Genomic DNA, 20,392 nt, shown 5'->3' with positions numbered 1-20,392 from the left:
GAGATGCAATGAGGCTTTCTTTATAAGGCGCTGATCAGACCACATTTGAAGTATTGTAAGCAGTTTTGGGCCCCATATCTGAGGAAGGATGTGCATGCACTGGAGAGGGTCCAGAGGAGGTTTACGAGAATTATCCCAGGAATTATTGCCGGGGGGGGGGGGGGGGGGGGGGGGGGGGGGGGGGGGGGGAGGAGGGGGGAGGAACCCCAATGAAAACTTACCAAATAGTGAAAGGCTTGCATAGAGTTGATGGGGACAGGATTTTTCCCACTAGTGGGAGAGTCTAGAACCAGAGGACAAAGACTCAGAATAAAAGGACGTGCCGTTAGAAAGGAGACAAGGAGGAATTTCTTTAGTTAGAGGGTGGTGAATCTGTGGAATTCATTGCCACAGACGGCTGTCGAGGCCAAGTCATCGGAAGCGTCTGCAGTTCCTTCCCACACATTTAGTCACTGTGAATGCTGCTCTGCCGGAACAATGTTTGGGAACACTGGCCGGGCGATGCCCATCCAAGGATGGAAATGGGAACAAACCTGGGCGGATATGCTCCTGGTGGTTGCATGGTCCAAGACAGGAATGTGATTTTATGGAATCTCACTTCACACAGCTGGCTTGATAAATAACATCTCCTAAACAATAAAGTAACTTGAAATAAAAGTCTTTGTTTATTTCATCCACAGAGGATGTTTTTGGCAGGCCCATCAAACATAAGCTGCGTTTATGATCTAAAGTACCATGTGTAAACTGCACGCTCTCTTCGAATTTCCTCTTTAAAAGCACAGACAGCAATGTACATTATTTTAATGGTGAACAGCGCATAGTCACAAACATTTACAAACATACAAAACACGTGACTGATTTCAACTAATCCTAACAGGCTGGACCCTATCAAGACTCCCTTGGGTCACTTTCTGACCCAAGTCACTTTGAGTAGACTGCTACCCATTATAGAGATACCTTCCAGTAGTCTGCAAGTGAGCTCTCTACACAAAAGGGCCCTCTTTGTGTATCACAGTGTGACCCTGTTTCTCCCGTGGTTTTGCAGTCCACTGTACACAACGTGGCTCACATTGCCTTGGTTTTCTGGGTTAGTAATAAGCTCGTTGTTTGCAGCTTATGTCAAGCAGCCATCTTCCCCTTGTTCCCCCACCGAGGGTCCAGGGCAGGTGTGGTTAGTCCAGTGGACCTGCCGAGGAGGTCAGACATCGGTGTGTCGCAGGCTGTGGGAGGTCAAGGTGGCACGCTGGCTTCTGTCGGCCAGGGAGACGCTGGATGCACGAGGCTTCTTCACCTCCACGGGCCTCAGCTTCTGCCTGTCCCGCACCAAGAAGCTTTCGATGAGGTTCACCTTCTCCCGCTCTTCCTTCAGGAACACGTCCACAAGCAGGGTCTTCTCCCTCTTCATGCGCACGCTGATGTCCTTGGGAATGTCCGGTATCAACCAGTCCAGGACGTTGCTTAAAAACATCACCAGGTTCTGAAATTCAACGCAGAGTGTCAGATGCAGAGTCACACAGCCTGGAAATAGGCCCTTCACTCCATCTTGCCCATGTCAACCAACATGTCCCATCTACACTAGTCCCACCTGCTTGCATTCAGCCCAGATCCCTATAAACCTTCCCTATCCATTACCTGTCCAAATGTCTTTGAAATGTCCTAGTACCAGCCTCAACTATCCCCATTGTTCCATACACCCATCACCCTCTGAGTGAAAAAGTTGTCCCACAGATTCAGTTTTTCTCCTCTCACCTTAAACCAATGTCTTCTGGTTCTTGATTTCCATCCTCTGGATTAAACACTCTGAGCATTCACCACACCTTAAACACTCACCCAGCCTTCACTTTAAAGATTGCCCTTCTGACCATAGTTGTGGATAGAACTCTACAACATATCCTACATGCTGTAGAACTATATTAAAAAAAAAAAAGAATTATATAAAAGACTATCCTGTGGATAGAATATATACTTCAGGCGGCACGGTGGCGCAGTGGTAGGGTTCCTGCCTAAAGGGCCTGTCCCACTTGGGCGTTATTTGCGCGTCATTTATGCGTCATGACACACGACGCGCGCATGGCATGCATTACGCGTGCATGGCGTGCATTACGCGCGCATAGTGCGTGGTGACGTAGGCATTGACTGCGGTTGCGCACGGCGCCCCAGGATTTTGGGATTCACAAAATCTTCACACGCCACCTGCGTGACACGCAAATGACGCCCAAGTGGGACGGGCCCCTTTACAGCGCCGGAGATCCTGGTTTGATCCTGATCGCGGGGGCTGTCTGTACGGAGTTTGTGTGTTCTCCCTGTGACCGTGTGGGTTTTCTCTGGTTGCTCCGGTTTCCTCCTACATTCCAAAGCCATGCAGGTTTGTAGGTCAATTGGCTTGGTAGAAATTTGAAATGGTCCCTAATGTGTGTAGGATAGTGTTAGTGTGCGGGGAACGCTGGTCGGAGGGGACTCGGTGGGCCAAAGGGCCTGTATCTCTAAGGTAAGCTAAAACCTCTACATAACGATAGAAGGAGGTTGGGGCAGGAGTAGGCCAGCTGGCAGCTCAGCTAATGGAACATAGAACAGTGGAATGGCCCCAGTGACACCTTTCCCAGCACCACAGAATGACGCAGATCTTAAACAGACACGTCTCCCCACTCCTGTTCCTACTTAAAACTGGAATCCTTCTCTCCTGTTGCATTTCATTTGCACCCTCTCCTAGGTCCCTCATCTTTGAGATACCACCAGGATACAAAACATTCCTGTTATTGTCTCAAGGAAAAACAACGGAGTAATCCCTCAAACAACATGGCATTGAGGTGTAGGAAGGAACCGCAGCTGCTGGTTTAAACCAAAGATAGATACTGTACAAAGTGCTGGAATAGCTCAGTAGGTCAGGCGGCATCTCTGGAGAAAAGGAATACCCTCCTCTTCCCTTTTGCTCCAGCTTTCTCACTCTATCCTTGTATCTAAAATTTCTCATCCCCGAAACCTCTCAGGTAAATCCCCACCCACCCTCTCAAGGATGCCCATGTGCTTCCCAAATGGAATCAGAATTTGTGGTCAAATTCCAGTTACAGACTAACACCATAATTTCCTTTTGTACCCAATTCATTTATTTTGAACCCATTTCCATGTGTATTATTAACTGCCGATCCAGCAACAAAATAAGTGCTACATACTTCACTTAACAATTGCTAACTTCAAAGACTCTACATATGAATTTGTAGAGCCCTCAGCCCTACACATTGTTTAGAAGTGTGACCTTCAGCGTACATTGCCTCTTCCCTTCCCTCTGCCAACAAGTGTTCACCTCATGATTCACTCTAGTCAGCTTCCTCTACAGTTTGGCTGCCTGATCTGCTGGCCTATCTATGTAATGTTGCCTCCCATTCATACCTTCATGGCTGTCTGCCACATCCCCAACATTTGCGTCCTTGGCAAACCTTGGAATTAAACTCTGCATTCTAATATCCAAGTCATACATATTGGTTCTAAGATAAAAGGAATTGCAGATGCTGGTTTACAAAAAAAAGATACCAGATACTGAAGTAACTCAGCAGGTTAGGCAGCATCTCTGGAGAACATGGATAGGTGACCCGACTTCAGACACGACCTGAAACATCACCTACCCGTGTTCTTCAGAGATGCTGCCTGACCCGCTGAGTTACTCCAGTATTTATCCTATGAAGTGATTCTAACATTGATCCTTGCAGACCACCACTGATCACCATCCTCCGATCTGAAACGCAGCCTCTTATCACAACTTGTGTTCTATCCTTAAGCCAACTTCTGTAGTGAGCTGACACTCTACTCTAAGTATGCCTCATAATTTTATATACCTATCAGGTATTTCATCAGAACTTTATATACTTCTATTCTCAACCTCCAACATTCCAGATAAAACAATGACTACACCACAGCCGGAGACATGTTTAACACTAGCGGCATCAGATGAGGAACAAAAGTGAAATCATTTCATTATATCAGTACAACTGCCCAGTATTGGCCAGACTAGGTAAAGTGAATCTGCAGATGCTGAAATCTGGAGCAAAAAAAACAAACAAAACATGATGTGCTGGAGGAACTCAGCAGGTCAGGCAGCATCTGTGGTGGGAATTGGACAGGCAATGTTTCAGGCCAGGACCTTTCTTCAACTGGGATATAATGAATCAATGTGGATTTGATGGGCCAAATGGCCTGTTTCTGTGCTGTATCTCTAAACTAAACCATGAGGCCTCCCCTCAGTCACTAGCACAACAAATAATCCAACCCTATCCAAACTTTCCTTCTAGCTAATATCCTGGAATCCAAATATTGTTCTGGCAAACCGCTGGTAAATTCCACCTGGTACTGCTGGCAGATCCCAGCAGAAACCTGAATGAGAGCTGCCATTAGCTACTTGAGCAGGTAGCAATGAGCGAGTGCTGGGACAGATAGAGCTTATGAACATTCTATTGTGAACATGCTATTGAGGGAGTGAAGCATAGTTTCACCACGTTTAATTCACAGGATGGCGGGACAGACATATAATGATATATGACATGGTATGATGATATGATATATGATATGGATCGACTGGGCTTATATTTACTGGAATTTAGAAGGCTGAGTGGGGATCTTATAGAAACATATAACATTCTTAAGTTATCAGTTATTCAGGTTAGGGAACGGGGTCATGAAGTGAGCCACTTGTACTATACATGGCTCAGTGTCAACATACTGCCATCATTCGCAGAAGAATAATGCTCCGTAGACATCAGCTCCTTATGGTTATCGAATCACAAGTACAAAGAACGCTGAGATATCCTGCAAATCGTTCATCGTTTCTTCTCTCTTCACAAGTATAGCTTCAACCTTCAAAGGACATCATACACCTGCCTGCATTCTCTCCGAAATCAACAGTAGCCTGAAATAACCTTCAGGAATAATCAGCGATAATAGATTGTAGAAGCAATTGAGCCATAATTAAGGGCGTGCAGGCTGACTGAAGCTTGGGTCCTTCAGTTAAATGTTCTGTCCTTGGATTATTGCCTTGTGGTCTCATTGCCCTTTGCTCAGCTTCAGTGAACTGCAGAGTCACAGGGATCTCAGGACACAGGGAAGCACTCTCTGCCCCTCAACCCCATGGTGCTGTGAACATGATATCAATATCTTCTCATAGTCATAGACTCAAACAGCATGAAAACAGGCCATTCTTCAAAATATTTTAAATTTTATCGAATTCTCAACAGTTCCTGCCTTGCCCATCTATTTTCACTGTAATTTCAATTTAGTTTTTGCTTAGTTTAGAGATAATGCATGGAAACAGGCCCTTCAGCCCATCGATTCCATGCTGACCTGTTCGCAGTAGTTCTACGTTAACCCACTCCCTCAGTTAATCACTTACCTGAAAGATGATGACAAAGGTCAGGCGAGCAGCCAGGATAGTCCAGTACTGTTTGGAATATTCATACGCATGATCAGACCAGGGGGGGTCTCTGTAGTCCTTATACCTGCAGCAATGAGTCGGGGCAGGAAGGCACGAGTTCCAATTAGTTGCACTACATTGCAAAACAGCAAAACAAGAACTGACCCAGCAGAGAAAGGTACAACTGTTGGTGGAATCAGACGCCGCAGCCAAAGTCACCAAGGAAACTCAACAATGGAACTCAAGGTGAAATCAGTTTAACTTGGCATCATGTTTGGCGCACACATTGAGGGCCGAAGGAGCTGCTCCTGTGCCATACTGTTCAATGTTGTATTGGACTGGACTGTTCTCTGGCAGCTGCAAGGCCCCGTCTAGTGACCACGGGGGTTATCACAGGGGATCTTGCCTCTATAAAGAGCTAGACAATAGCTGAAAGGCCATCTCCAATTCCCTCCCCCATTTGGTCTCGGGTCCTTTCTACAAGAAGGGCTTGGAGGTCACAACCATGCCACGTGGTGAATGGTTGAATGGACAATTGCTGAAGACAATGTAGAGACACAGAATGTAGACACAGGGTGCTGGACCAAACTCAGCGGGTCATGCAGCATTTCTGGAGAATGTAGATTGATGATGTTTCGGGTCAGGACTTCTTCAGACTGAAAATGGGAGGGGGGTGTTGGGGGGGGAGAAAACTGGAAGAGAGGAAGGCAGGACAAGGCCTGGCAGTTAAAAGGTTGATGCAGGTGAGGAGGACTTTTTAATAGGCAGATGGTTGGATCTTTTTGACACACAAATGGTCAGACTTTGGAAGGTTGGCTGTCCTTTCCTCTCTGGCCTTTGTCCAACTGTATGCCTATCAAAAAAACATTCTCACCTGTACCCGTCAGGCTTAGTCCTACCCCCTCCGAAATGTCACCTATCCCTGTTCTCCAGAGATACTGCCTGAGTCACCGAGTCTTCTCTAGAGAAACAAAATCTTTTATGCAGAAAATCTGGATGGTGCACATGGAGAGAGGGTACCCACTCCCTGAAGATAACGTGCTGCTAAGATGCTAATTTGAGAGTTTTTGCATAGCATGTTCATCAGTCTTTAAGCCAATGATCTCAATTTTCCTCATCTGTCTTGTCATTAAGTTGTTAAGTGGCGAGGTGGCCGGGCGGAGGATGGGCCGCAGAGAGGTGGTCGTGCTGCGCCACCGAGCAACAAGAGGGACCCGGCTGGGGTGGGACCGCCGAGAACAAAGAGGGATTAACATGACTCTAACGACTACTTGTATAACATTGTTGGTGCTAGAAACATGGCGGCTCTGTGTAGTGTATGCAAAAACAGAGACTTTTACTCTCCCTATGTACATCTGACAATAAAGTATAATTGAATCATTAAATCGTTGATTTGAATTTAATTGAACCATTGATGCCACATCTGCTGTTGAATTCCCCAGCCACCCGCAACCACGCCAACTCCAGAACACACACACACGCATACACACACACACACACACACACACTAAAATGTGTTGACAGCGACTCAAACTGGTGATTACATCCAATTGTTCAGAAAACCCAGGAATTATATTTTAATGCTTTTCCCCATTTAGAGTAGGGAAGATTCAAACAAGAGGACATGACTTGAGAATTAAGGGACAGAAGTTTAGGGGTAACATGAGGGGGAAACTTCTTTACTTAGACAGTGGTGGCTGTGTGGAATGAGCTTCCAGTGGAAGTGGTGGAGGCAGGTTCGATTTTATAATTTAAAAATAAATTAGATAGGTATATGGACGGGAAAGGAATGGAGGGTTATGGTCTGAGTGCAGGTATATGGGACTAGGGGAGAATAAGTGTTCGGCACGGACTAGAAGGGCCGAGATGGCCTGTTTCCGTGCTGTAATTGTTATATGGTTATATGCATTGGCCCGGTTGACGGATTCAGACAATTACAGGAGATTTCAGATCTGTTTTCCCCTCGACAGCAAGATCCTCCCCCTCGACAGCAAGATCCTCCCCCTCTCCCACTCCTTGCCCTAGCCCCAACACAGTGCATTACAAAGTTATCATTCACCCTTCACTAATAAGGCGGCCCATGTTAGAAAGAGTCGGTAATCAAGCAAGAGTTGAAAATATCTTAATTTACCTGCAGACTTTAATGTTGGTGAAATGTGATGAATGGGGATTGGTCCCCTGCTGGAATTCAGTGACGTTGAAGTATGACAAGGTGTGATTCACAAAGCCATGCATGCTGCCATCACCACTGTACATGTACTGGTAAACCAGGCGTGGGATAAAGTCTGATGTGATCGCAATTACAAATGCCTGGATCATACATAAATGAGACATGTTAACAGTCGTTCAACAGATGAGAGATCAATTCCACTGCTAAACCAAGTCGGCTTAGTGTCTTCGCTCTGTAAATAGGCGTTGATTTGTTATAGAGTTAAATGAAGCCGTTATTGAACAACAGTTAGCAGAAAATAATCCATTTAATAATATAATAATAACTTTATTTATAAAGCACTTTAAACAACTGCAGTTGCCACAAAGTGCTGTACATTTAGCCCATTGTCAGCAAAGGTACTCCCAAATTAGCCCCCTTCTGCAATTTCACTACTCTCCTTCTTTTCTTCTCCTCCACATGTAGCATTTTGAAGACATATTAAATCCACATCCACAACCCTATCTCACAGTGCATTCCAACTCCTAACCTCCAAGGAGGTTTTTATTTGGTTCTCTTGTCAATGGTCATAGATCTGTGCTTATTGACATGTTAGTCAATGGAAATAGTTTGTCTTTATATATTCCATCTGGACCCAACGTAATTTTAATATAATAGCAGTGGGTGAATATTCAGCACATTGAACCCATTCTCCACCATCTTCTATAAAACAAGCGTTACATTTTCCCACTTTATCCATTGACCATCTTCCACCACTGGTTAGAAATTACAGAACATTAGCAATTGCTATATTCTTCCTCACATCTCTCTTGCATCTCCTGCGCAAAACCTTAAGTCCGTTTGCCCTTGTGTATGTCCCATCAACTAGTAAGAACAACTCTTCTTTGCCTACCTATCTAAACCTGCTTGTGAATACCCTTCTCTTCTCTTTTGCTCCAGCTTTCTCACTCTACCCTTGTATCTAAAATTTCTCAACCCCAAAACCTCTCTGGTAAATCCCCACCCACCCTCTCAAGGATGCCCATGTGCTTCCCAAATGGAATCAGAATTTGTGGTCAAATTCCAGTTACTAACGCCATCATTTCCTTTTGTACCCAATTCATTTATTTTGAACCCATTTCCATGTGTATTATTAACTGCCTATCCAGTAACAAAATAAGTGCTACATACTTCACTTAACAATTGCTAACTTCAAAGACTCTACATATGAATTTGTAGAGCCCTCAGCCCTACACATTGTTTAGAAGTGCGACCTTCAGCGTACATTGCCTCTTCCCTTCCCTCTGCCAACACGTGTTCACCTCATGATTCACTCTACTCAGCTTCCTCTACAGTTTGGCTGCCTGATCTGCTGGCCTATCTATGTAATGTTGCCTCCCATTCATATCTTCATGGCTATCTGCCACATCCCCAATATTTGTGTTCTTGCCAAACCTTGGAATTAAACTCTGCATTCTAATATCCGTCACATATATTGGTTCTAAGATAAAAGGAATTGCAGATGCTGGTTTACAAAATAAAGAAACCAGTTACTGAAGTAACTCAGCAGGTTAGGCAGCATCTCTGGAGAGCATGGATAGGTGACCCTATTTCAGACCTGTCCTGAAACATCACCTACCTGTTTTCTTCAGAGATGCTGCCTGACCCTCTGAGTTACTCCAGTACTTTTTTTTTATAAAGTGGTTCTAACATTGATCCTTGCAGACCACAACTAATCAGCATCCTACGATCTGAAACACAGCCTCTTACCACAACTTGTGTTCCATCCTTAAGCCAACTTCTGTAATGAGCTGACACTGTCTACTCTAAGTATGCCTCTCATAATTTTATATACCTATTAGGTATTTCATCAGAACATTATATACTTCTATTCTCAACCTCCAACATTCCAGATAAAACAATACAAGTCGACCCAACCTCTTCCTGTAGCTAATGACCTCTAATGCAGGCAGCATCTCCCCCCCCCCCCCCCCCAAGCCTCCACATCCATCATGCAATGGGACAACCAGAACTGCATGCATTATCTAAATGTAGCCTAACCAAAGTCTGATAAAGCTGCACCATGACATCCTGACTCTTCTGTGAGACTTGATCAATAATCCAGAAACCGGGCTTGTGAATGGTGCAGACCTTGGGAAGTCTGATCCAGAGACTGATTGTCTGAGTCATTTGGGGTTTGGAGCTATTATTCTGCCACATGCATGGTTCTTCCTCGGCCTTGAAACATCATTAATGTGAAAAGGTGCACCCACACACAGCGCACTGCGGAAAGGCATTCCACGGTACAATCTGCCTTCATATTTCTCTATAAGTTGTGAAATGAGAGCAAGATTGTTTCTTTTTCAATAAGGAAGTTTACAACCAGGTGTACCAAATCGTTCATGTTAGCTTCTGAAAGGGAAAAATTTCTTAAAGTCAACAAATCTCGTCACGGCTTCGGTACATCAGCGGAGAGCCTCATTCATAGATCAATGTGGAATTAAACAGGGTACAGCACAGCCTCAATGTAGTTTGCTGGGTAGCATAAAATAATTAAACAAGTAAATGGAAACAAAAAACTCTAATGAGTAAAGTCTGTGCTAAATTTGCTTAAAGTTAAAAACAAACACAAATTGATTTGGGGCTCTCTACTCTAAACTGAAACAGGGGGCAGCATATTGGTGCAGTGGTAGAGTTGCTGTCTTGTAGAGCTGGGTTCTTTCCTGACTATGGGGGGTGTCTAGACAGAGTTTATAGGTTCTTTCTGTGACCATGTAGGTTTTCTCTGGGTGCTCCGGTTTCCTCCCACACTCTAAAGACACACCAGTTTGTAGGTTAATTGGTTTCTGTAAATTGTAAATTGCCCCCTAGTGTGTAGGATAGTGCTAGTGTACAGGGTGATCGGCGCGGACTCGGTGGGCCGAAAGGTACGTTTCCTCACTGTGTGTCTAAAATCTAAACTAAAGTTTAACGGTAGACGACTTTTCAAACATTATAAAATTAAAATTCATGCAAGTAGTTATGAAATTTGATTTAGAAGGCCATTCAGCCCTTCAGATCCTAGCAGACCAATCCCATCAGTCCAACTCCACGTTCCGTATTTCCCTGCACCTCTGCTAATTATTCTTTATTCACATGGCCATCAGCTTCCCTTTGATTCTCCTCTCAGTTACCCACAGTAGGGGGATTGAAGGAAGTCACTTTACCGAGCGGCACAACTTAAAGATGTGGGAGGAAGATGGAGCCACAAGCAGAAACATATACTGTCACAGAGAAAACAGGCAAACTCCACACAAACAGCATCCAAGGGCAGATTGAACCCAAGTCCAGGTGACTACAGAACAGCAGTGCTCATAAATATATAATTTTCCATTCACAGAATGGTTAAATCGTAACCAATCTGATTTTCTTTTCCAAATTGTTTTAAGAAAAAAAAATTATTTGTGTCATTTTAATTATGTCTCGAGCCTGCACATTGTAGATAAAGATTCTACCCGTTTCATAAGGTTTACCGGGTTTATTGACTTACATTGATGATCACTGAGAATTTCCCCATTCCACTGAGAATGTTGTACCAAATTCCTATTGGACAAAGCAGAGAGACTTCATTAAGACGCAAGGTAAATGGTACAAAGCAAAGCCGAGGGCATAATATCCAGTGAACTGCAGAGGTATCTATACACTGCAAACGGCTCGATTGTAATCATGTATCGTCTTTCTGCTGAATGGTTAGCACGCAACAAAAGCTATTCAATGTACCTCGGTACACACGACAATAAACTAAACTGAACTGGTATATTGTTGAGTTGCTGACGTACCTATGTCCTTTGCACGTTCTGCATTTGGCCGTCTAAGCTCAGCGACAAATTTCTTCGCATCCAGCCGGATCTCAATTACATTATTTAGAAGCGCGAACAGGGGTGCCAAGGGAAAGGATGCCACAAAGAGTGTCACAAAGCCAAACTGGACAACTGGGGAAAAAAATTTAAAAAATCACATCTATTAAAGTCACTTAACAAGAACATAATCGCAGATTTCTGTATCACTCAACTACATGTTGCACTGAATCTCTTGTCCAGAGTTGGTGAATCGAGGACCAGAGGACAGATTTAAGGTGAAGGGGAAAAGATTTAATAGGAATCTGAGGGGAAACCTTTTCACACAAAGGGTGGTGGGTGTATGGAATGAGCTGCCAGAGGAGATAGTTGAGGTAGGGACTATCCCAATACTTAAGGAACAGTTAGACAGGTACATGGAGGGACATGGATCATGTTCAGACAGAAGAGATTTGTTGATCTTGGCATCATGTTTAGCACTGACATTGCGGGCCAAGTGGCTTGTTCCTGTGCTCTATTGTTCAATGCTTTATGTTACACCTTTAGTTGCTCCCTGGTTGTCAGGGTTTTCCCCTGGTCTATTTTATTCCACTCAGTGAGAATGAAAACTCACTATTGCACATTGTACATGGCCACACAATGTTAAACCAACCTCATTTTATATCTTACAAAACTCTAAACCAATCACACATTTGTTGTTTTCTGTTATTAAATTACAATTATTAAGAGTGCTGTATTCCTTAAAACTGTTATCTCATTGGATAAATCTTGATCAGTAAGTGTCAGGGGTTATGGGGCGATGGCAGGAGAATGGGGTTGAGCTGGAGAGATAGATCAGCCATGATTGAATGTGGGCTTGATGGGCCGAATGGCCTAATTCTGCTCTTAGAACTTATGAACTTTGCTACCACATCTCAAACGATGGATCTGTTGTCAGGTGTACATGCAAGATTCACATCCAATAACTAAACTCACTCATCTCCATGTATTCTGGAGTCAGGCCAGTGAAAGGCTCCAAGTTATAGTCCAGGTCCCATTGCTGCGGCTCCTGAGCAGCATCTGAATGGCTCGAGACTTTGGTCTCGGCCCTTTCATCCTTCATTTTCCTGAACAATTTCTTCATCCTCCTGCGAATAACTCAAAATTAATCTTTCCATAACTTATATGACAAGATCAGGAATAACATAAACAACATCTGTCAGGGCAATAATGTCAACTCCACTCTGGAATTATGATAATCTAAACATTTTAAATTGAAGTGGATTAAGAGAGTATTTTAGAGTCAAATTCCCACATGTCTGTGGTATAAAATGACGAGCACAATGCACCATTTATCTGCTAACCTGACATTTTATTTAATTTTGCCAACACCATCAATTATTGAGTGTAGTTGTTGGTACTGGTATTTAATTTTTCTGGCACTCGTCATAAAACGTTTTATTATTTTTCGAACATTTATATTTTCCTTCATGACTCTTCAATACTCTAGAAGCTCAGTCCAGGACAACAACCTATTTGCTTTATATGCTGTTAATATTCAGTCCCTCCATCAATTACATCCTTTGGAAAGCTATTGAGGCTCGACAACACCTCCAAATTGTACACTTTCTACCAACAGATGGCACATAGAACAGTGCAGCAAAGGTTCAGGCCCTTCTGCCCACAATACGTGCTGAACATGATACTAAGGAACAATTCTTATCTGTCTGCACATAATTCATATCCCTCCATATCCATGTACCTATCCAAAAATCTCCACTACGGTATCAGCTTCCACCATCTTCTGAGTAAAAAAAAAAAATACTTGCCCCGCACATCTCCTTTAAACTTTGCTCCTCTCACCTTAAAGCTATGACCACTGTATTTGGCACATCCATCCTGGGAAAAAGGTTTTGATTGTCTACTCTATCTATCTATCTATGCCTCTCATAATTTTATATGCTTCTATCAGATCTCCCTTCAATCTCTGGTGTTCGAGGGAAAACAATCCAAGTCTGCCCAACCTCTCCCTGTAGCTAACACCTCCAATCCAGGCATCATTCTGGTAATGGTCACGGTGGCGCAACGGTAGAGTTGCTGCCTTACAGCGTATGCAGCGCCGGAGACCTGGGTTCGATCCCGGCTACGGGTGCTGTCTTTATGGAGTTTGTACGTTCTCCCTGTGACCTGTGTGGATTTTCTCCAAGATCTTCGGTTTCCTCCCACACTCCAAAGATGTACAGGTTTGTAGGTTAATTAGTAAATGTAAAAATTGTCCCTAGTGGGTGTAGGATAGTGTTAATGTGCCGGGATCGCTGGTCAGCGTGGACCCATTGGGCCGAAGGGCCCGTTTCTGTGCTGTATCTCAACTAAACCTCCTCTGCACACTCTACAACCTTGGGGGGGGCATTGTGGGCTGAAAGGCCCGTTTCAGTTCTATACCTTTCTAACTTCCAAGTTGTTGTAGAGAAATTTGGTTCAAATCTGTACCCTACCCCAATAAATTTCTATTGTTGTCCTCCGTTAATGCAGCATACCTCAAAAGGGTACATCTGACCAAGGCTCAGCTTATAACCGGATAAGATCACCAAATATTATCAGGATTTACTGCTGCAACACCGAAGAAAGGTTTTGACCAGAAATGTCACCTATCCATTTTCTCCAGAGATGCTACCTGACCTGCTGGGTTACTCCAGCACTGTGTGTCTTTTTTGTTGTTGTAAACTAGCACCTGCAGTTCCTTGGTTCTACATTTGTAATAGGAGGCAAGATCTGTTTGCAAGACATCCTGTAAACTGATAAATAAATTTGGCTAGAAAACAGAATCAGGCAGAGTACGTACGGAACTCCAATTTCGAAGATATTGTTTTGGATAAGTTGCTTTCCGAGCATAATAATGCCAAGCTGGATACAAAGCTCGATCAGGCAGCCTCCAGGGGCACACTGGTGGAAGCAAGGAGAGAGTGACAGTGGTTTATGTTACGGGAGATGAATCACAAGACTTCATAATATGGCGGACCCCACAGAATTATTCAATACCACAGTACAACACCGCACATAAAATCCTGCTTGTTTCACCTACCTCTTCCATTCGATAGTTATGAAAGACATAAACATATCTCCCAGGTCGACCCACAAACCTGCCAAGAGAAAGGTACTAATTATCGTAATCTTCAACATACAACCTCCAGTGTCTTCCCAGCCGTTATCAGGCAACTGAACGGTCCTCTCACCGACTAGGGTGTGGTCCCGACCTCCCATCTACCTCATTGGAGACCTTTGAACTATCTTTAATCGGACTTCAATGTTGTATCTTGCACTAAGTGTGGACAGCTTGATTGTATTCATATATAGTCTTTTTTTTTACTGGATTGCATGCAAACAAAAGCTTTCCCCTATACCTCTGTACACGTGACAATAATAACCTAACAACTGTGCTTCATCGCATTGGCTATTCATGTTAATACAAGTTAGGGATTTTGAAAGCAGTAAGTGTAACAAGATGATCAGTTGAACGTTCATGATATTGCAGCATCAAGGTGTGACCCTCCACTACTACTGTAGAGTGGTATTTATTTTCCCTGCCCAGCCACCATTTGGTTGGTAGCTGAGTTTATTGTCACATGTACCAAGGTACAGCAAAAAGATCGGTACATGGAACAATAAACCTAACTATCAACTGAGGAGTGCAGGGCATGGAATTGAAATACCACACTACTGTAGTGGTGGAGGGTCTCACCATCATGTCGACTGTCAGTTGACAGTTTAGGCCAAAATAAACTCAATTTCCACTCTTTCTGAAAAATGAAATATAACAGGGACGCGTCATGGTCTGTAGCGTAAAGTAAGTGTTGGCTGCCAACACACACACTGTACTAGTGTGTAGAAAGGACCTGCAGATGCAGGTTTTATACTGAAGATAGACACAAAGTGCTGCAGTAACTCAGCAGGTCAGGCAGCATCTCTGGAGAACATGGATAGATGTTCATGTTCTATCCATAGAACATGGAGAGATGACTCTGAAGAACGGTCCCAACCCGAAAAACGCCACCCATCCTTTTTCTCCAGACCCGTCGAGTTACTCCAGCAATTTGTGTGTTTTGTGAACCAACATCTGCAGTTCCTTGTGTCCAATGTTCAGTTCCATTGGCTTGAATAGGGCTGGACATCAAGTGGAGCGTATAAAACGTTTGTATTTATATAGAACCATTAATACAGTAAAAACATCCTAAATCAGGAAAAGAACTAAGTATGAGATTAGGATGGAACTTCCAATCGGCAAGTCATGAAGTCAGGAAGCCATGATGCAGCTTTGTCGGACACTGTTTAGGCTGCATTTGGAGCAGTGCATGCAATTCTGGTCACTCCATTACAGGAAGCTGTGGAGGCTTTGAAAAGAGGAAGTTTGCCAGAATGATGCCTGGATTAGGGGGTATGAGCTACAGGGAGAGGTTGGACAAGACTTGGATTGTTCTCTGTCTGAAACGCCAGTGGTTGTGGTGAATTTATAAAACAAATTTATGCCTACAATCATATCAACTATTTGTTTCAAAACATAATTCTTTAGACATTCTGAATGCTCGGATCAATCAAATAAAAATCATGGAACAAAATGGCAGTTAGTGGACCTAAAAACAAGTTAATTAATAGCTTATAATTTGGACTGGGTAATAACATCAGTGCCTGGCAATCAGTCCAAGTCCAGCCATTCCCCATCTCCCGTTCATTATAAGGTTATCACTTGGAATTTCCTTGGCAATTTTCATGATCAACTCAACTGTGCAGGAAAATGGGTCGCAAGCTTGCACACGAATGAATCAAACTGCTTTAAACATGCTTTGAATTGTACACTGGCATATCAGGATGATTTAAGATCCAGTACAGACTACCTCTTATTCTTTTCAAAGAACATTAAACCATTGTACTTTACCGTCCTTTGAAGAAGGCCACATAGAAAATAGAAGCGTAAGAGTTGACAGATTTTAACAGGAATGATTTCAGAATCAATCTTTCTTCAAAGATCTTTTCTGTTTTGGGGACTTCTGCAAAACAAACACATAACAAACAACTCTTAGTACGTTTAACAGATTTTGATTAAAATAATCTCAGAAAACATTTAAAAGCTCTCAGCAGTTGTTTTTTATCACTACGCTCATATCAAGCTTCACAGGGTTTGGATGGAAGTCGAGTCATAGGAAAGGCAAGATCTACGAACTTGTGCCAAGTATGAGATGCGTTTCTCTGGGATTCTCTTGTTCATTGGTGTGCAATGTGTTAGATTGTTAACTACACTTCAGCCACAAGCAAATCATGCGATGGATTCTCAGAGTTTGTGACTGGTCATTAACTAGATTTATTTCTCTTCCCATCTAGAAAGCAGCAATTCAGTGCCACTTTAGTCACCTCCACACACCATCCCCTAGAATGGTCAACCTCAACACAATTCATAAGTGAAAGGAGCAGAATTAGGCCATTCCTGCCATCCTGTCTACTATGCTGTTCAATCATGGCTGATCCACCTTTCCCTCTTAACCCCATTCACCTGCCTTCTCCCCATAACCCCCACACCCTCTATTCCTCAATTGCCTCCGACAGAAGTCTGGGGTTTCAGGTTCGGGGTCTGGTGACTTGAGCATGAAAATACCACCTGTGTGCAGAGCCAGGGTATTGCAACACAAGAGGTCAGAGAGTCATTGGCCCTTCGGCTAAACTTGCCCAAGCTGGCCAACATGTCCCAGCTACACTCGCCCCACCTGCCAGCATTCGAACCATATCCCTCAAAACCTGTTCTATCAATGTAGTTGTCTAACTGCTTCTTAAATGTTGGGATAGTCCCAGCCACAACCACCTCCTCTGGTAGCTTGTTCCATACACCCACCACCCTTGATGTGAAAACGTTACCCCTCACTTTCCGGTTACATCTTTTCCCCTTCACTATGTCCTCCGTTCCCTGATTCACCTACTCATGGTTTAGGAGAGAAATGCGATCAAGAATTGTGTCTTCCCCCACACTGGTCACATGGAACTTTGACAAGAGCAGGGGAGGTACCACCAATGTATCAGTCAACATCTAATCCCACAGTCACCTAAAGTACGCACAATGAACCTTTGTTAATCCGGCACACCTTGGTGGTGTTGCACTGGTGATTTTCTGCACTCTTTGAAGTTATTCCCCAGTAATTGCATACTTCTCTAATCAACCTTTTTTTAAGAGGTTGACAACAGCGTAATAAATTTCTCAACGAACCTGCTAAGTTTAAAAGCAGGGAAATCAGAAACAGGCGAGTTTCAACACAGCGTGGGAAACAGGGGGCAGGTGAGTTTAAAAGGACCATGGGAAACAATGTCATAGTTTGACGACGGGAGTGTGGGAACGAGGGGACCTGGTGTGTTCAAAGGGGAGCAGGAACTGTGGAGTGCAGGCATCAGCGGCATGGCAGCGTGACACTGAACCACTGGCACACCGGGAGAGAGGAGTGGCAGACTTGGACTATAATTGAAGAAAGACACAAAAAGCTGGAGTAACAGGCAGCATCTCGGGACAGAAGGTGATGTTTCGGGTCGAGACCCTGCGTGGTCCAGTTCCATTACAGGAATGAAGTGGAGGCTTTGGAGAGGGTGCACAGGTGGTTTACCGGAATGATGCCTGGATTAGAGGGTTTTAGCTACAGGGAGACGTTGGACAGACTTGGGCTGTTTTCTCTGGAACGTAGGTTGGGAGGCCTGGAGTAAAAGTATATACAATTATGAGAGGCATGGATAGGGGCAGAACCTATTTTCCAGGGTGGAAATGTCCAGCACCAGAGGGCACAGCTGTAAGTGGAGAGGGGGAAAGTTTAATGGTGATGTGCAGGGCAAGTTTTCTGACACAGAGTGGTGGTGATATGGAACATGATGCTAGGGGTGGTGGTGATGATAGGCATGATGGTGGCATTAAAGCAGCTTTCAGATAGACACATTGATATGCAGGGAATAGAAGGATATGGTTCATGTTGAAGCAGATGGGATCAATGTGACAACATCATGTTCGGAACAGACATAGTGGGCTGAAATTCCCGTTCCTGTGCTGTACTGTTCTATGTTCCATGTTCCATGTTAACAATTTTCCTTATGGTTTGACCATCATGAACCCTGATGATTACCAATGTGGGTCTAGAGGGAGGGAACTCCAATGGCACTCTCCCGTCACCTTGGTTGGTTGACTCCCACTGGGTTCATAGGTGATAGAAGAATTAGGCCATTTGGCCCATATGGTCTATTTTGCCATTCAATCATGGCCAATCTATCTTTCCTTCTCAACCACATTCTCCTGCCTTTTCCCCCATAACTCCCGACACCCATACTAATCAAGAATCGGTCAATCTCCGCCTTAATCAATTGACCACCTCCACACCCTTCTGTGGCAATGAATTCCACTGACTTTCACTCTGACTAAAGAAATTCTTCCTCATCTCCTTTCAAAAAGTACGTCCTTTTATTCTGAGAGTGTGCCCTCTGGTCCTAGACTCTCCCACTAGTGAAAACATCCTCTCCACATCCACTCTATCCAGGCCTTTCACTATTCAGTAAGTTTCAATGAGGTGACCCTACTCCTTCTAAACTCCAGCGAGTACAGGCCCAGTGCCTTCCAATGCTCATCATATGTTACCGCCATCATGGGTGGATCTCCCAATGCAGACCTACCGATTTTGGTCAGCCATTCAGCGACGGCTCCGTAGATCTCGTCCAGGATAAGGATCAGGAGGAGGTTGATGATGACAGCCGTGGCAGTCACTGTGACCCGGATGTTTGACCTCGTGCCCTCATGCGTACTCATTGCCATGGCCGCCGCGATGGAGATCCGGTACACAATCACTCCAAAGACTGCGGAAAACGTCAGGCCAATCTGCACAGGGAGGAACCATTGGCATTCACATATATCACCAGAAGTGTTTAGTTTAGAGATACAGCACGGAAACAGGCCCTTCGGCCCACCGAGTTTGCACCGACCAGCAATCCCTTATACTATCCTGCACACACTAGGAACAATTTTACATTTATACCAAGCCGGTTAACCTACAAACCTGTACGTCTTTGGAGTGTGGGAGGAAACCGGAGATCTCGGAGGAAACCAACGCAGGTCACAGGGAGAACGTACAAACTACATACAGACAAGCACCATAGTCGGGATCAAACCCAGATCTTTGGCGCTGTACGACAGCAACTCTACCACTAGTGTTACCGTGCTGTTGCCTTCATCAAGTACCACCTTTGTCGGGCAAGAGGCACTTCTTAATTTTTGACATTTTCCAAACAAGCAAAACTAATTTCAATTCAACAAAATGTTGTTCGGGTACTGATACTGCAAAAAAAAAAGTGCTGCCAGTCCTACCATGAACAGAATCGACACAAAATTGCCCAGGTAGCCAAGAACACGATCTCGCCAGGTCAACTTCTCATTCTCAGCCTGTTGGGTTGAGGAAGGTGAGAGAGAAGAAAAAGAGAGAAGAGAGCATTACATAATTAATGAACAACATTGAAGACTGCTAAAGTCAAAATCAAAGTCCAAGTATCCTTTATTGTCATTCAGGCCTTTCGGTCTGAGTGGAATTTCGTTGCCTTGCAGTCATACATATAATAAAAATAACAAAAACACACAATAAACACAAATTTAACATCCACCACAGTGTGCTCACCAGGCACCTCCTCACTGTGATGGAAGGCAAAAGTCTTATAGTCTTTGTCTCTTCCCTCCTTGTTCTCCCTCTGCGCTGAGGCGATCCAGGCCTCCGATGACGTGACCCCGCCAGGTAATGGTAAGCAAGTCCCGCGGCTCAACCGTGCCCCTCGAACGGGCCGGTTCAAACTCCGTGGCCCGGGGTGGTCGAAGCAGCCAAAGCTGCCACCCTCCAGTCCAGCGGACGAAGCTGTTGTTGCGGGAGCTCCGGAAAAACAGGTCACCAACCTGTGACCTGCGAGCTCCCGACGATGTCGTCCACTGGGCCCGCGGCCGAGCCTCCAAAGTCGGGTCCGCCGCCGGAACTGCAGAAC

The 20,392-nt window shown here is 44.3% G+C and overlaps 1 protein-coding gene across 1 annotated transcript in view; it reads right to left on the bottom strand.

The window, feature by feature from the left end:
- Window positions 1–259: 259 nt before the first annotated feature.
- Window positions 260–20,392, bottom strand: part of LOC129708035 (anoctamin-2-like) — a 91,344-nt gene continuing 71,211 nt past the window's right edge. The window contains exons 20-30 of the mRNA XM_055653577.1: window positions 19,734–19,808; window positions 19,046–19,247; window positions 16,293–16,404; window positions 14,445–14,502; window positions 14,205–14,305; window positions 12,359–12,510; window positions 11,366–11,518; window positions 11,077–11,129; window positions 7,530–7,708; window positions 5,378–5,483; window positions 260–1,477 (exon numbers count right to left, since the gene is read on the bottom strand). Coding sequence (XP_055509552.1) covers window positions 1,199–1,477; window positions 5,378–5,483; window positions 7,530–7,708; window positions 11,077–11,129; window positions 11,366–11,518; window positions 12,359–12,510; window positions 14,205–14,305; window positions 14,445–14,502; window positions 16,293–16,404; window positions 19,046–19,247; window positions 19,734–19,808 — 1,470 coding nt within the window. The 3' untranslated portion in view covers window positions 260–1,198. The remainder of the gene's footprint in view (window positions 1,478–5,377; window positions 5,484–7,529; window positions 7,709–11,076; window positions 11,130–11,365; window positions 11,519–12,358; window positions 12,511–14,204; window positions 14,306–14,444; window positions 14,503–16,292; window positions 16,405–19,045; window positions 19,248–19,733; window positions 19,809–20,392) is intronic.

The sequence above is a fragment of the Leucoraja erinacea genome, chromosome 22 (genome assembly GCF_028641065.1).
Source record: "Leucoraja erinacea ecotype New England chromosome 22, Leri_hhj_1, whole genome shotgun sequence".
NCBI lineage: Eukaryota > Metazoa > Chordata > Chondrichthyes > Rajiformes > Rajidae > Leucoraja > Leucoraja erinaceus.
The sequence above is the reverse complement of the archived record's forward strand: the minus strand, read 5'-3'. Positions and strand labels throughout refer to the sequence as shown.